Here is a 16,196-nt window from a genome sequence, read left to right on the forward strand (position 1 = left end):
TTAACTTCTATTGAATAACTACATTTCTTTTTTCTTTTTCTTTTTCTTTTTTCTCCTTAAAAATTAATCAAGATTCTCTTTAATAATAATTTTAGAAAGCGTTTTTAACCTTTATAATACTTAAAACGTTTTATTTTTCAAGTATTAAAAAAATAAAAAACGCTTCATAAAATTATTGTCAAACACATTTTAAAATGAGCAACTAAGAGATCAAACAATTAGATGAAAAAAAAGTGTTAATTCCAGTCATCTTCTCTCAAAATTTGACTCAATATACTTAATCTCTATAAGTTTGAAATTTTATCAAATATATTTTATTTTTTATAGTAAAAAGGGTAATAGGTGAAAATAGCAAATAAAATGATAAAAGAGTGTTTTTGGAAATTTCAAATCAATACAAGTTATGTGTATTAAATTAATCCGAAAAAATATTGTAACTAAATATAAGAAAAATAAAAATATGATTTTTAAATATATTGTCATCTTAATATGACTTTGAAGGATAGAGGATGGATTTGTCAACTCTCATCCAAAAATAAAAATATAATTAAGAGAATATTCAAGTCTTGTATGAATTTATTGGGTATCTTTGGAAATGCCAAAATAAATAATGAGAATAAAATGTCCCAATATTGTGTTTAAAATCACTTTTTTAAAAATAAAAATTAATAATTCATTCTTATAGAAATCAAAACTTATTTTTATCAATATCTCTTTTTCACACTTCATTATCATTTTTTTTTTATTAAATATCAAAATGATTGTATTATTGAATTTTTTATTTGAAAAAAAGAAAATTAGGTAATCATTAACTCGAAATCTCACTTATGAGATTCTGTCATGAAAGACATAATTTTTTCTAAAAAATTTATCATGATATATCTAATTCATATATAATATCATGAAAAATGGATACAGAAAAATGAATACAAATTTTGAACTGCAATTGAATATCTGCAATTTGATCATATTAATATTTGCCCCTATATATTATAATGATTATATCAAATTATATTATTATATTTTCATTCCTACTGTTGTGGATGAGAGGAATCACATTATTATTATATTGAAAGCGAAATTTCAAGCCACTTGGTGATAAAATATAAATTTGTTGAACCAAAAAATTGTACGGAGCAAAAAAAAATTGAAAAACAAAAAATTCTAATAACAATGGGGTTATCCACAAGCACCTTCTCGGGCTTCTCCCAAGTAATTGTTTGGGATTATACAACTAAGAATTTTTATTTTTTAAAACGTGTAATCACCCTATTGGTGGTTCCAATGAACCCAAAAAGTAAAACCCACAATGGAGAAAAAGCGCCCTAGGTATTCTCTTCCCACGTGGCACTCATAAAAATGCACCAAAATAATGCTACTTCCACACCCCTCGAATCAAGGGAACTCTGAAACTCCGAGGAACGCCACAGCCACTCCTCGCTCGAATACATTTTCATACTACTCTCTATATCTATCTGACACTTGTCCCTTGCTCCCTCCGACAGGTGACTTTAGCTCACTGTTTAGATCCTCACAGTGGTCAACAGGCACAACAACGCTTCCCTCGATACACCCTGACAAATGTCAATCAGGCAGAGCGAGTGTACAATTTCCACACAGTCTCCGCGTGTGGTCGTGTTGGATTTAGGGGTCTGAGCGATGAAACCAGTAACTGGAATTGGGTGCACAGAGTGCTCCATGTTTCCTTAGGCATTAATGAGGTGTTTTTTGCGTTTTGTTTTTTGTTTCATATTTTTTTCTAAGTTGTCCAAAAACTGCTTTCAGCTTTCCATATAAAGCAAGAATTGCATCATAAACCTCTCTGAAAAAAGGAACTTCTCTCCATATTCATCCATCAAAGCTGAAATAAGTAAGTTCCTTTGCTTTATTCTGACTCATTTTTCATTTATTTGTCATCTTCGTACTTCTTTCTAAATTTCGATGCTTTATTGTTGGAAAATAATTCATTTTCTGGTTGATTATTGCTCCATCCCTCCATATCTTGGCAAGTTTTGAGCTAATTCCATTGTTTTCCTATGGATCTAGAAGAAACAATTTAGCTGAGGGGAAACCCTTAAGATCTTGAAGAAGTAGAGATGGGGAGAGGGAAGATTGTGATCCGAAGGATCGATAATTCAACGAGCAGGCAAGTGACTTTCTCGAAACGAAGAAATGGATTGCTTAAGAAGGCTAAGGAGCTGTCAATACTGTGTGATGCAGAAGTTGGCCTGGTCATCTTCTCCAGCACTGGCAAGCTTTATGATTATGCAAACACTAGGTCAGATTATCATCTCTGATCTTTTTCACTACTTCTTTAAACCTAATCAATTTGTATTCATATGGTTATGTGCCCTATTATTTATTCATTGAAGTGTGTATAAGCAAGCATGCCTTTATTTTTATATTTTCCCCAGAAAAAAGTACTATTGAAGTTCCAGAATTTCAATAATTTCAGTACAGCTTTATATTTGGTCGATGGAGTATAATTTATGTCTGCATTTTTGCTTTGCATTCACTACATAAAATTAATTGAACCCTCCATGAGAGTCCCAGATGAATTGTATGTTGATTTCTTTGATATAAGAACCAATCTGGTTCGAATATGTATTCACAATAATAATTATTCTTATACGACTACTTCGAGATGATATTATCGAGTTTTTAGCCGAAAAAACCTTAAGATATTTTCTCTGGGTCGATCAGAATCTGTAAGCAGGCTCATAGCCCTTGAGATTGCACCCATGGTGTTCGAGGAAAGGAAGATCAAAGCATGTTAGCGGTTTAATTTTAATTTCTTGAATGGGTATGAGGAAAATCCATTAGTTTGAAATCATAAAATGAAAAATTAGAGGGAAGCGAGATTAAGACTATGCAGTAGATGGTGAAATATAAATTGGAAGTCAAAGGTAGATCACACGACCCTTAAGTTCTTATGTTTGAGGTTTTAGGTTAGCTTCTTAAGATTTGATCCTCCACCATCAAACTAAAAAGACCCACAAACAGCATGTAGATTAAAAGTGCTGGAATTTGTAATCTAAATGGTTAGAAAAAAGACTTTTTCATACATAGCATGGGGCAATGCTATCAGTGGCCCAGTTAAAAGAGGTTCAGAGACTGATCCATGTACTTAAAAGGCTAAGTTATTGGAGACCACCACCTTCTTCGTAGTTTGGGATATCAACTTGCATGCATGGGTGGACTTTATTTCTGCTCATGCGATAATGAGTAACGCTGCATGCTGCTACCCTATTCTTCTACTCAGTTTTTTCTTCAATGTATTAAATCTCATCAGTTTTGTTTGAGGATTGCCTAGTTAGTCTTAGTCCTTCATGGAGAAGCTGGATGTAAAAATCAACTGCTTAAATAAGAAAGTGATCTAGTTAAATGCCTGTCAATATATTGTAGGATTTTGGTCAATTTGAGGGGAATGATATTGAAGATAGTCATATAGTTGATCCTAGAAAGGTTTATGAAATTTCATATTTTAGTCACTTTCACAATAAGATAGTTTTCTTGACATGGTACCCTTCATATTGCATTATTACGATAGGATAGTTTGGATTATAATTGACAAATCCCATATAGCCGAGTTTCTAATGCTGCACTGCACCTCTTTAGTTTGGTGAAGTAGGATGTATCCTTCTTTTTGTTAAAAGATTGTAAATATATTGAACCAAATTTTAGTAAGGCTTTTGCTCCATTCCTAAATTTAATTGGTGATACGAATTTATTTGTTTTCTTCAGAAAATGAAAGTGTAAGATATATTAAACCAAAGTTAGGTATCATGGCACAACCAATGTAGTATTCTTTTGTTCATGGAAGCCCAAGGAATTGAAGAAAAAAAAATATACAGACTCTCTCTCTCTCTCTCTCTCTCTCTCTCTCTCTCTCTCTCCATAAGTCGTAAACCACAATGAAAGTGAGATTTAACTTGGGTATCCAAAAAAATTTTACCCAGCAGGTCAGTTAGCTGCTTGATGTCGAATCATCTCTCATACATTTTGCCTTCAGAAGGAATGGCTTCTTCCAATTATAACTTCAATATCTTTTCCAATACAGTCACTCGTTGTGCATCTAAGTAAACTCTAACGAAGGTATAGTGTACTGTCTCTAAAAAATTGTTTCTTTTCCAGTACACCAAGGATGTAATCTTGGTGTCTGGATACTTTTGGTTTCGAGTCATGACAATTTGATACCCTTTTTTGCATAAGAGTGGGAGTGACTGCATCCCAATCGTAACTTTAAATATTACTCTTTTTTGCACAATCACTCACCATGTATTCAAGTGGAATTACGCATTATGTACCTTACAAAGGCATGCAAAATTTGTCACCAAGAAGGGAGTTTAGCCTTTAAGAGTGCTTGGAATAGTTCAAGCATGCAAATTATACCAAAAACTTCGAAAAAGTGTTAATATACCACAATTCAATATAATACGTGGATATTATCAAGTTTAGGCCTTAAAAGCCTTTTGGGTTTTAAATCTAGATATACATTTTAATGTATATGATTAGAAATTCTAAAGGATTCTACGTCCAACGTGTTCTAATTAGAAATTCTAGTGACTTAATCACGCTTCATCTTGGAGTAAATCTTTTGCATCAATCCAAAATTGAATCAGCCCACTATCGTGGACTTGAAGAGTTTCAATCCTTTGTGCAAAACTTGGTCACTTTCAAGGCCTCGTTGAAGGACTAAGTTAGCCAAAACCCACTAGTAAACTAGCTAAACTTAGCTACTTTGTCACATCCTCCATTGACCAATCAAAGGATGCCACCAAATCTAACCATTGATAATGCGCTATGAACCAATCAAAAGGTACAACATTATAACCAATCACGTGTCACCTCCTTAGTGATCAATTAGGTGTTACATCTTTTACCAATTAAATGCAGCCTTATTTTGACCAACTATATATTGCCTCCATCTTAATCAATGAGGTGTATCCTCCATTCTAACCAATCATAGCCTACCTTATTCATAACCTACCAATGATGCTTTTCATGAACCAATCACACTAAGACACCTAAACCCTTCTTAACCTCCATAACAAACCAATTATACTATGACACTAAGAAGTTTCTAGAATCTCCCAATGCCACTATAATTTCCTATAGTGGTGTCATTTTAAGTAGAGCATGACACTCTCCCCTACTAATTTTGTCAACATCCAAGTTGCATTTTCTGCATGGAACTCGATATCTTATCTTGAACTACCAGGTCCATCTTCAATTTCCTAGCTAGCTTTGCTATCAAGGATCCCTTCCACTTGATTAACTACTCCCTTGATGTTGGTCCTCTTACCTTCCATAGTGCTTAATCTACTAAAGCCTCTTTAACCTCTTTATCATACAATACAACCATTGTTATCAGTATTATATGAGATATTCCTTGACTTGGGTCATTGTTGTCTTCATGGCATGGTTTTTAAGTGGCTCACATGGAAGACAAGATGGATCTTTAACCTTAGTAGTAGCTCCAACTTGGAAGACATTTTGCCAACTTTCCTATGATAGGTAAGATACCTTAGTACTTTCTCACTAAGCCTTTGTGTACATTTTTATGGAACTCATATGGGGGTTAGTTTTAGTACTATCAAGTTGCCCGCGTTGTGCTCTATTGGTCACCTATCCTTGTCTAAGGGAGTGTGCTATGTCAACTTGCTCGTGTCATCTCTTAGAAAATTTGAATATTGCCTTCTCTTTAGCATCCATCTATATCCCATGAACAAAACATAGCTACTACTTATCCATGATCAACAGCCTTCCCAAGTGTGCTAGTACTGCCACCTTAACTTGCACAACCACTCACGCCCTAAAATCAAGTCATAATCATCTAAGATAATCATAACTTGATCAACATCACCATGACAATCACCTAACTGCATAGGTAACCTTGACGGTCTTTCCTTTGCTAGTCTTTTCCTTATTGTTCACTTACTTGACCTTCTCTTGGCTTTATACCAATTTTAGACCTAACTTTGTTGTTATCTATGCCACAACAAAACTGTGCATGGCCCTTTTATCAACTATGGCTTGAACTAGTTCCCTATTTTCTTGCACCCAAAAGTGCACCAATATTATATGAACCCTCTTCATGGAATTGATTGGTTTTACAATTTATAGTACTAGATCGAAGTTAAAATTCCCTTTATCTTTGTCATCATTAGCAACTAAGGTCGTTAGTTTCTCATTCTTAGGGCAATCTTGAGCCTTATGGTACCATTGTAGATGAAATGCCTCAACACTACCTTGGGCTCATCTACTTTTGGTTTCTCTGTAGCCTCCTTTTCCCTACCAACATTACCATCCTTGGCCTTGCACTTGTCTTATTCCTTGGATGTCTTCTTAAGCTCTTGGTTTAAAGTTGTAGAAAAGGTATCTTTCTTCTAATCAACTAGGTAATTCATTACTACCATGGATGAGGGCAAGTCTTGCATGTTTTTCCTCCTAGTTCCTTTAAGGACTCCTTCATAACCATATTGTCTTTATGGGTAAGAATTGATTCTTCAATATACCTCCCATGTTTCAATTTAGGGATGACTTGTCTTTACATCATTCCATATCTGAGTGTGCTACTAGAGTTTACATCTTTTATCATATGCATGTGTAGGACTATGACGTTCTTATTACATGGAACGTGAGTAGCTTCCATCAGTTGCTTCCTCTACTCTTCTACTTTTGGAAATGTCATCTTGTAGATTCCTATCGGAGGGGGCTTTGCCCTTGGTTCCAACTCAATTTTGTGACCTTCCTCTCTTTTAAGAGAGAGTTTCTTGGGTCTCAAGTAGCATCATATCTTTATAAAGGCTTGATTTCTATGTTCATCACCTTAAGCCAAGCTTCCTTCTTAGTTGCCTTAAACCCAATTTCTTTCTTAAACTATTTAGACAAAGTTATAGGTCTTGCCATTGACGAGGGCTTCTATATACATCACATAGGAAACACTTGTCCCTAGGTTGGAACCCTCAAGGCTTTAACTCCTTTCCTTTGTATTTCCCTTTGCCCTCTTTGTTAGTGAAAGGCCTTAAATGAAGTTATAGGTGGATCATGTTGCCACCATGGCATGAGTGGGTTGTCTATTGATGAGGGGTTCTACATATATGACACAGGAAAAACTTATCCCTAGGTTGGAACTCTCAAGGCTTGAACTTGTTTCCTCTATATTTTACCCTCTTTGTTAGTGAAAGTCTTACTAGATCCTTTCGAAGTTGATGTCTTCGATTTAAAGGAGTTAGTTTCTCTTATAATCTACCAATGACTCTCCTATGACCATGGTTGAGGCAAGGTCTTAGACCTCATGACACCTCAACTCTTACTCAACCTAACTTTGCAAGTTGTCTGTGAAGTTGAAGAATAACTCTTCATCCATCATATTAAAGATTTCAAGCATTAGAATAGAAAACTCTTTAACATACTCCCTAGTAAACTCAGTTTGTTCCAACTATTTCAAGTTCTTCCTTATGAGGTAAGCCACATCCTTAGGGTAGAACTACCTCTTAAGCTCTTTCTTAAAATCATCCCATGTATCAATAGAGCATAACCCTCACTTTATGCCAAAAGATCTTTAAAGCCACCTAGAGTAGAAACTTATTAAGATATAGGGTGGTTGTGAATATTTTAGACTACTTGTCTGATAGTGTCAGACTCTCAAAGCACCTCTCCAAAACCACAAGAAGTTGTTAAGATCCATTGCATCGCTCTTACCACCAAACCACATGGGCTTTGGCATATCCACCCTTAATGTGCTCAATGTAGAGGTATTAGCTCTTGTAGAAAGGGCCCTCTTGCACATGGCCATAAGCACATGTCTTCCCAAAGGGCCTCAAACTTAGCTTCCATGTTGGCTAGTAAGTACAACATCATAGCTTGGAAGGACTAAATCTCTTTACTCACCTCTTCTTGCATGGGGCTTGCTCCTAGTATGCCTTCCTTGAGCTCTTGGATTTATTCTTTCATATCCTTCATGCTCATTTTCATACTTTCCTCCACCAAGACTTGCATCTTCTTAGTATTAGCCATGGCTAGTTCTATCCCAACTAGCCTTTCCTCCACATTAGTGAGTGCATCCCGAGACTTCCATTCTTATCCCCATGAGTAGTAACCATGAGGTTGCTTAACAATAGTAACCTCTTGCACCTTGGAGCTTGACATGGTACCTACAACTTGGTTTCTTTAACTATGCTATGATACCACTCATCACAAACCTTGGAAAGCTTCAAGGCCTCCTCAAAGGTCTAAATTAACCCAAACCAACTAGCAAATTGTCCAAGTACTACTTAACTACTTTAGCCCCAATGAACAATAACAATAGAACATTGAAGAGAAAGAAATATTATTGCTTGTAAGGAATCTTTACAATCTTGACATTGTTTTATAGCTCCCTAATTTCTTAAAACTTCTACAACTAAGACCCTTACCTTATTTATAAGCTCTAACACCTCCTAAAGTGAAGAATATGATGCTGACATTCAAATCCTCTGCAACCTCCTCAACCAACCAATTAAAGGATGCCACCAAACACAACTAATGGTAATGCGACATGTGGACTAATCAGAATGTGCCAAGGTACTAACCAATCATGCATTGTCTTCCTAGTAACCAATTAGGTGTAACCTCCTTCTTGAACAATCAGATGTTGCCTCTATTATGACAAATCATATGTTGCTTCCATCTTAAACAATCAAGTGTAGTGGCCTCCATTCTAACTAATCATAAGCTCCCTCCTTGAGAACCAATCACATCATGACACCTAGACTCTTCTTAAACTAATAACACCATGATATTTAACATCTTCTAAAATCTCTTGGTATCATTATAAATACCTATAGGGGTGTCATTTTAAGAATGGTGTAGCATAGGTGTAACCTCCTTCTTGAACAATCAGATGTTGCCTCTATTATGACAAATCATATGTTGCTTCCATCTTAAACAATCAAGTGTAGTGGCCTCCATTCTAACTAATCATAAGCTCCCTCCTTGAGAACCAATCACATCATGACACCTAGACTCTTCTTAAACTAATAACACCATGATATTTAACATCTTCTAAAATCTCTTGGTATCATTATAAATACCTATAGGGGTGTCATTTTAAGAATGGTGTAGCATTGTGGATACGGAAGACTGTTTTGGTCATTACAGTCTTAATATCTCATCTTCATGAGACAAAAAAGTGGTAATGAAACTATAGGTTATGTTTGGTTCTTGGAAAGCTTTTAAAGAAAAAAATGTTAAGAAAAATGATTTTCTCATATTTGGTTTACTAGTGAAAATATAAAAGAAAATCAAATATAATTAAAATTAGTTGAAAACTTATATATTTTAAATTATTTAATATTTATGTTAAAAAATTTAAAATAAGTAAAATGAGTTTGAAGTAGCATATAAAAATGTTTTATTGACTTTAAATTTATTTTTTATTTCCTTCTTTTTTTCTTTCTTTTTAATTTTCCTCTCTATTTTCTTCTTTTCACATTTTCCCTCAATTTTTTTTGAAACCAAACATAGTTATAGGAAATATTTTAGGAAAGTTGTCTGCCTTTTTATAAATTAAACTTCTTGAAAAAAATTAAAGTTTTGGGAGTATGGACTTTTATGTGCTTCATTGTGAATCAAACCTTGGTAGGTTTTCTAAATTGGATCAATCTATATAAAGTCTGGATCAATTTCAAGGGCTGTTATAAATTCATCTTTAAAAGTTTCCATACCAAACAAAAGGTTTTATAAAAAGTCTTTGACATTGCAAAGGTCTCAAATTAACTGAATTCTTTTCAGAAAGTTGAATTTTTTAGAATTTGAAAAAAAAGAAAGGATTTTTCCAATAATTCCAGCAAGGTAGGGGTTCAATTTCATTAGGTTTACTTGGCCCAATTGATGCCCAACTCAACCTTGCCACAGCCTTGGGCTGCTATCTTATAGATCATTTCTGTTTGGACTGAAGTTTTTAAACTGGATTTCTTTTAGACTAGGGCCAAGAGAGAAGGAAATGTGAGCCTAACCCAAGCCCAATTGAATGTTGTTATAATTTTATAATTTACATTACCATATATAATATTATTTATTTTATATGTTTTTTTTTATATTTTAAAGAAAAAATTTATCAACTTATAAGTATGTTAAAGTATCATGTGGCTTAGAAAGACAAGGAAATTTGTGTATTTTTGTCCTTTTTTATTGATTTATTGGAATGATACTACGAATGGTTAAACTTTGATGAAATATATAGAAAATGAGGTTTAAATAAATTATGGTGGGCTCAACTTAGTCCAACCTCATCTAATCAAAATTTAATTCACACAAACTCTATCTAACTAAATCAACTCAAGCATAGTTCAACCTCAATCCAAATTTAGAAACATAAGGTTAAGTTAAATTCGAGTTAAGCATTATAACTAAAAGTTCAATGGGATCAATTTTTTAGGTTAAGTGTATTAATTTTAGGTCTAACTACATGCAAACTCGCACGGCCCCTAAGTTATTATTGTATGCATGTTCTCCTAGTTATCAAATCCAAATTAGACACAACCCCATAAATTGAGGGCCTCATAAGAGGAAAACATTTTAAAGCCTTTCTTTGGATTCAAGTGATCAAAGAACTTACATTCAAGTATCATACTTGCTACACACATCATTCACTGGTTTTTTCGAATCATTCCTATGTTCTCATCCCTTTCCTATCATTGACTTGAAAAAATTGTCGTGAATTAGCTAACTTGAGGCGATTTGGAGTAAATACCTTTGCTATAGGATACAAAAGTCTTGTTTGGCAATTATTTTTTAAAATTGTTTTCTATTCTCCCAAAAAAAATGTCTGATAATAGGATAAATATCTTTTAATTATTTTAAATCATTTTTACTTATTTTTAGAGAACTATTTTAAGATATAATTATCGAAATATGAAGAACAATTACAAATAGAATATTACAAATAAAAATTATTTTTAAAACATATTTAAAAACATAAAAAACAAATTAAGAACGTTTTAAGTTCCTAAACAAAGTTTTATTTTACAAAACATTGGAGAATGGTTTTTAAAAACTGATCTAAAAAACTTTTTTCCAAAACACTTCTCAAAACAGAGCCAAAGTGTCATATCTTCGATTTTGTGGAGAAATATTCGTTAATCTCAAATATTTCACTTTCTTGCAATAAGCAAATAACTATAATGAAATTGGTTAAATCAAAAATTTTGGTTGTGATTAATTTTTCCTCTTAGTAGTGAGCAATACATAGGGCTTCTACTTAAATGTTGTACCACATGCCACATCTTCATTTAATTCCATTAACTTTCCTACTTCACAATTTCATTTTACCAATTTCGGAAATTGGATTACTAAGTATCTCTAGCACTCCTAGTGCCCTCAATCTTGATCTATGTATATGTTCATGTAATTTTTTGTGTAATTATTTCTCTCTTGGTGATGGATGGTTAGTTGAGTAGAGTTTTGAAAAACTAAAGGGGGAATAGATAATCATAATCATCTTCATTACTTCACATCTATACACTAGAACCAACCGATTAAGGGTTTGGGATAGTTGTTTACTAATTTCTCGAATTGGATCATATTTTAGTATTCATCATGCATAAACATTCTAAAGATTGCATCATAAGCATCTAAGCTGCACAATTTGGTGTGTGTGTGTATTTTTTTTTTTTTTTAAATCTATTCTTGGTCGTGGTTTGCACTTTTATTTAAAAGAAGGTTTTGATAGCTGAAAAACCTTTGTAGCTAAATTCTACATAGGGCCAAGGTGGAATTAAAGCGAATTTTTGTAAGTTAATTGCAATAGTAGTTAGGTGGTTGAGTTTAATTGGACTTAGAATATTAAATTGCTAGATAATGATTAAGGTATATTAGACTTAGATAGGCTAGAGCCCTAAGACTTGCCCATGGTAGTTTTCTTTGAAGCTTGCACAATAGATTTAATAAATAGAAGCGAAATAATTAGTAAAACAAAACTCAAATTTGGGTGAGTAAATCAATGTCACCCAAAAAACTTAGTTAGACCGTTAAATTAATTCAAAAGCTTAAGCTATCAAGTAATAAAATATAAATAGCATATATCAAGTTAAAACGAGTTATAGTTCTAAAAATCGTTAGTTCTTATTCTACAAAAATTTGTATTTTAAGTTTTAATTAATTTCATAAGGTTCCATATTTTATTAACATGACTCCATCATTGCCTAGGTTTTTTTGCTTATAGACCCTGTAAGGAATATCTATAATCTACACCATACTAATAGTTTCTTTATCTTCCTCTCAATTCTTTGGTAGTTTTTTTTTTTTTCCTTCTCCTCCCTCTATATCTTTAAATCATCTTTAGACCCTTCATATTTAGGTCTTCTTTGACAGGGAAAGCTATTGTAAGCAATATTCAAGAAGAGGTTGGCTTCTAGGAAAAGAGAATATTTGTCCAAGGGAGTAGACTGACACCACTAAGTATCTTTTCTAATCTCTTAATTTACTATGCCTTCTTTTGTGAAGGATGAATAGAGTTAAAAAAGATTTAGAGAGATTTCCCATCAAAGAGATGATCTATGGTTGCAGAGATTGATCTGGTCTAATGGAAGATCAGAGGTTTGTTCATAAAAGGTCAAGAGGTCTTTGGGCATTGGAAGACTCTTGAGAAGTGGCTTTGAAAATTACCCAACAAAAGGTACAAATACAATAGGTGGAGAAATGTTTTGGTAGGAGCATATGGGAGTAGAAGAAGGCTGCAGGAGTGTGGAAGTGGGAAAGAGCATGCCTAAGAAAAGCTATTAGATATGTTTCCAAGAACTTCCACTTCACTCACTTAGAACATGCATTTTGTTGGGGCATAAGCTGATCATGACTAGGTTTAGAGATCATTTATGAAGATAGGAAAATTCCTTTTGAGAGTGCTTAATGTTATTTTTCTCACATTTTTACACTTTCATGATAGGTAGTAATTAGATGCCAAAATGCTATTGTATTTAATTATATTGATTACGTTTGAACACATTCAATCACCACTTGTCCCATAAACAAGATGATAAATATAGATGGGAAGAAAAGCATTATTATTAAGTGTATGTGCTACAAAGTTTTTCATCATATTACTTAATAAAAATGTCTATATGGCAAATTTTTAGGTCGACATTGCATTAGAGGTAGTTAGTAGCCTTAGCTTCAAGAGGGTCTTTAGGAAATGGAATTTATTTGGCCTGCTTTAACTTAAATACTCGAAGTTAGTCTTTAGTGATATAATAGGATAATAGGTGTTTAAATGCACATTTTTATAACAAGATTTTGACTCTTGACAATGTCCTTACCGGCAAAAGATAGGCAATGCCCTAATGTAGCTCCCAAGGCTTTTTTTTTTTTTTTTTCAATTGCTTTAGAGATGGTTTGGTAGCAAATTCTAATAATTGATCACCTTATGAAAGAAAAGTGAGTGTTGTGTTTCAGTTCACTTTTAAGTGTGTTTCTAGTTTGTGGTCCTTGGTGTTCTTGATTGAGGTGGCATAGGCTCTTTCTCGAACAACTAGAGACATTGATTAATTGGTATGATAGGATTGATGAAAAGATATATGTAAAACAATCTAGAGATCTTATATCCCCTCCCACTCTTACCCTGTCTCTTCCTATATCCCCTTCGTCCCCCATTCTTGAGCTCCTATATTCCACTGCTTCCTTGTTTTTTATCCAGCCCTTCTGCTTCCTGTTGCATGGATGATCCTGCCTCAACTCCTGAGATCCCACCATGGCTGCTCTCTCCTCTCTCTTCCTGTTAAGCCTTCTCCCTCATGTATCTCTTTGGGATTATTTCATGTCTCAAGGTGGCAATTGTAAGCTGAAGTTCTTTCTATTGACTCACCACACCCTTCACACTGCACTCATTTCCTTTCAAGTCTCCTCTTTGGCCATCACTTGAAAAAAAGATTCTAAAAGTCCTAAATGGCCGGCCTCTACTACTAGTAAGTATAAAGCACTTGGCTGTGACCTACTTGGGTGATTACACTCTAGCATGCCTTCATGTAAATAGTTGGTATTAAATATCAAAGTGATGCTACTAATGACCATTAAAACACATGCCAGGTGAGTAAGGCTCCATCACTAACCTTCACTAACCTTCACTCATGTCAAGCCTCCCACCATTCAAGCCGTTCTCTCGGTGTCTATGTCTCAGCAGAGGCCATTCGGAAATTTGAGGACAAGAAATGTTCCATCCTCGTATTTAACAGACATTGGTTTGTGTCAGCTAGCTTTGTAAGGCTACCAGAAGGCTTCTTCAAGCTTCTAGACCTGGTTTGAATGCTTCGGAGTATTGAACCTCTACAATGTATTATTTGCCTTGGTGTGCAAACATTATTCTATTGATATGTCTCTGCGAGATTACGCTTCACTAACTGATGCAACAGACTATCTGTCTCGTTAATGCTCTAAGATATTTAAGTTATTCAGTGGATCAAGTTTTTTTGGTTCATGCATCTTCTACTGTAATATATTTACCTACAAATTTCTAAGAGGTTCAATAGCTCAAATAGTTAACTACCTTGTCCTACGCTCAATAACCAAACCCCACAATTCTTAGCCCTAATCTTCATCCTTGGGTGCTTTTAAAGGTTAAGGCACCCTTCCTCGCTCGGGTGCTGAAGCCTAATATATATGAAGACCTTGTTATAAACTCTGTTGATCTTACGGGGCTTTCTTACACAACTAGGGAGCTTCAGGTTCCTACAAAAGTCATACATGGTTCTTCATTGTGATTAAGTGCAACTTACGCAGCAACTGATAATCCCATTCATGCATGAGAAAGCACATAGCAGTTGATCAGCGTTCTGTTCATGATGTTCTCATTGATGGCACTGCTGTTATTCATCTTGTTCTCTTTAGATCACTCGGGCCACATTTTCACCAACAATCTTTGGCTACCTGCCGTTGAACCTCTATGATTCTAAGTGATGTTAGCATAGCGAAATCCCATTATCAATGAGGGAAATCACAACAAAGAGTTCACATCCTTACCTGGACGTATTGACATTATGCCCTTCCAAAAGCTTCTAACATTAGCAAAAACTCAAAACCTTTGTAATGTGTCTTGCTCAGAGGAAGCCTTCAACATTCTACACTAACATAAAGTTCTTTTCGACCACCATGTGGGCGTCATCTAACATCATGCCAACTTGTACAAGCTGTGAACTAGATGTCTATCACGTCAATTGCAGAATTAATCTGAAGAACTCCTGCTTGTTAAATTTGCAACTGCCCTAATCAAATCCGGAAAGTGGAATCAAACTCTTCAATTATTGCACATGCCCATATTGGATTTGTCATCAATATTGAAAATTCAAGAGGACGGATGTAATGGGTTGCCCATCATTTATTCCTTTATCTGCTTCACCATGACATCGTCTCTTATGTAAAAAAAATAATATAAAAAAAGGCATGGGTAAACTCGTTAAAGGATATGAGAAGGCTCAGGTGCACAGAAGTAGGCAAGCTATAAGTCAAAATTTGAGGTGTTTGATCAGGGAGAAACTTAACAGGCCCGTCACATAACCTACTTATCACTTACATGGGGGTTACAAATAGACACTTCCGAGTTCGAACAGCTGTTCTTTTATCTCCAGGTTTCCAGAGAATTTTTATTTATTTATTTCCTAATTTGCCTTCTGGCTCCCTCTTCCCTCCATAAAATGCTTCACAGAAAACCTCTCTTCCTTGCACTCTCACTATCACCCTCTTTCTTCTGTTGAGTTCCACCAGTGATTTTCTCTTTCACCCTACCCTGGAAACGGGTTCGAGCTAGCAATTCACTCATCCCAGGCTTAGAGAGTGTGCATTTGTCAAGAGCAGTGGAGGTTAGCTGGTAGACAGGCCACTATCCCATGGTACCTTCCGGCAGCATATCTATTATTAAGGCGAACATAACCAATAAGTTACTTCAAATTCCATTGGTAACCATTAATCTGAATTATTAGTGGCATTTTCACTTGATATTTTCATAACCCACTTTTTCAGCAGTCGCATATATCCTAGAAACATTCTTAATTGCACCTCAATAACTCCAATCTGTACTTACCTGTAGAACGGTTCCCCTATTGAAGCTTTAGCCACCTTAACACTGCCTAGGGCTGCCAGACACATATATGTTAAATTTTCCCTCCAAATCCATAAAGTTGATAGCATGCTTAATCCTCCAAACAAAGGGCCCAGCCTCATGATAA

General features: G+C 34.6%; 1 protein-coding gene across 4 annotated transcripts in view; it reads left to right on the forward strand.

Annotated features, from left to right (window-relative positions):
* The first annotated feature begins 1,775 nt into the window (after window positions 1-1,775).
* The window catches only part of LOC117909352 (MADS-box transcription factor 23-like), a 39,802-nt gene continuing 25,381 nt past the window's right edge, over window positions 1,776-16,196 (forward strand). For 3 of the 4 annotated variants that reach the window (XM_034823382.1, XM_034823365.1, XM_034823388.1), the window contains exons 1-2: window positions 1,776-1,870; window positions 2,047-2,278. In XM_034823382.1, coding sequence (XP_034679273.1) covers window positions 2,097-2,278 — 182 coding nt within the window. In that variant the 5' untranslated portion in view covers window positions 1,776-1,870; window positions 2,047-2,096. The remainder of the gene's footprint in view (window positions 1,871-2,046; window positions 2,279-16,196) is intronic. The other variant, XM_034823374.1, reaches the window with a different exon arrangement.

The sequence above is a fragment of the Vitis riparia genome, chromosome 3 (genome assembly GCF_004353265.1).
Source record: "Vitis riparia cultivar Riparia Gloire de Montpellier isolate 1030 chromosome 3, EGFV_Vit.rip_1.0, whole genome shotgun sequence".
Classification (NCBI taxonomy): domain Eukaryota; kingdom Viridiplantae; phylum Streptophyta; class Magnoliopsida; order Vitales; family Vitaceae; genus Vitis; species Vitis riparia.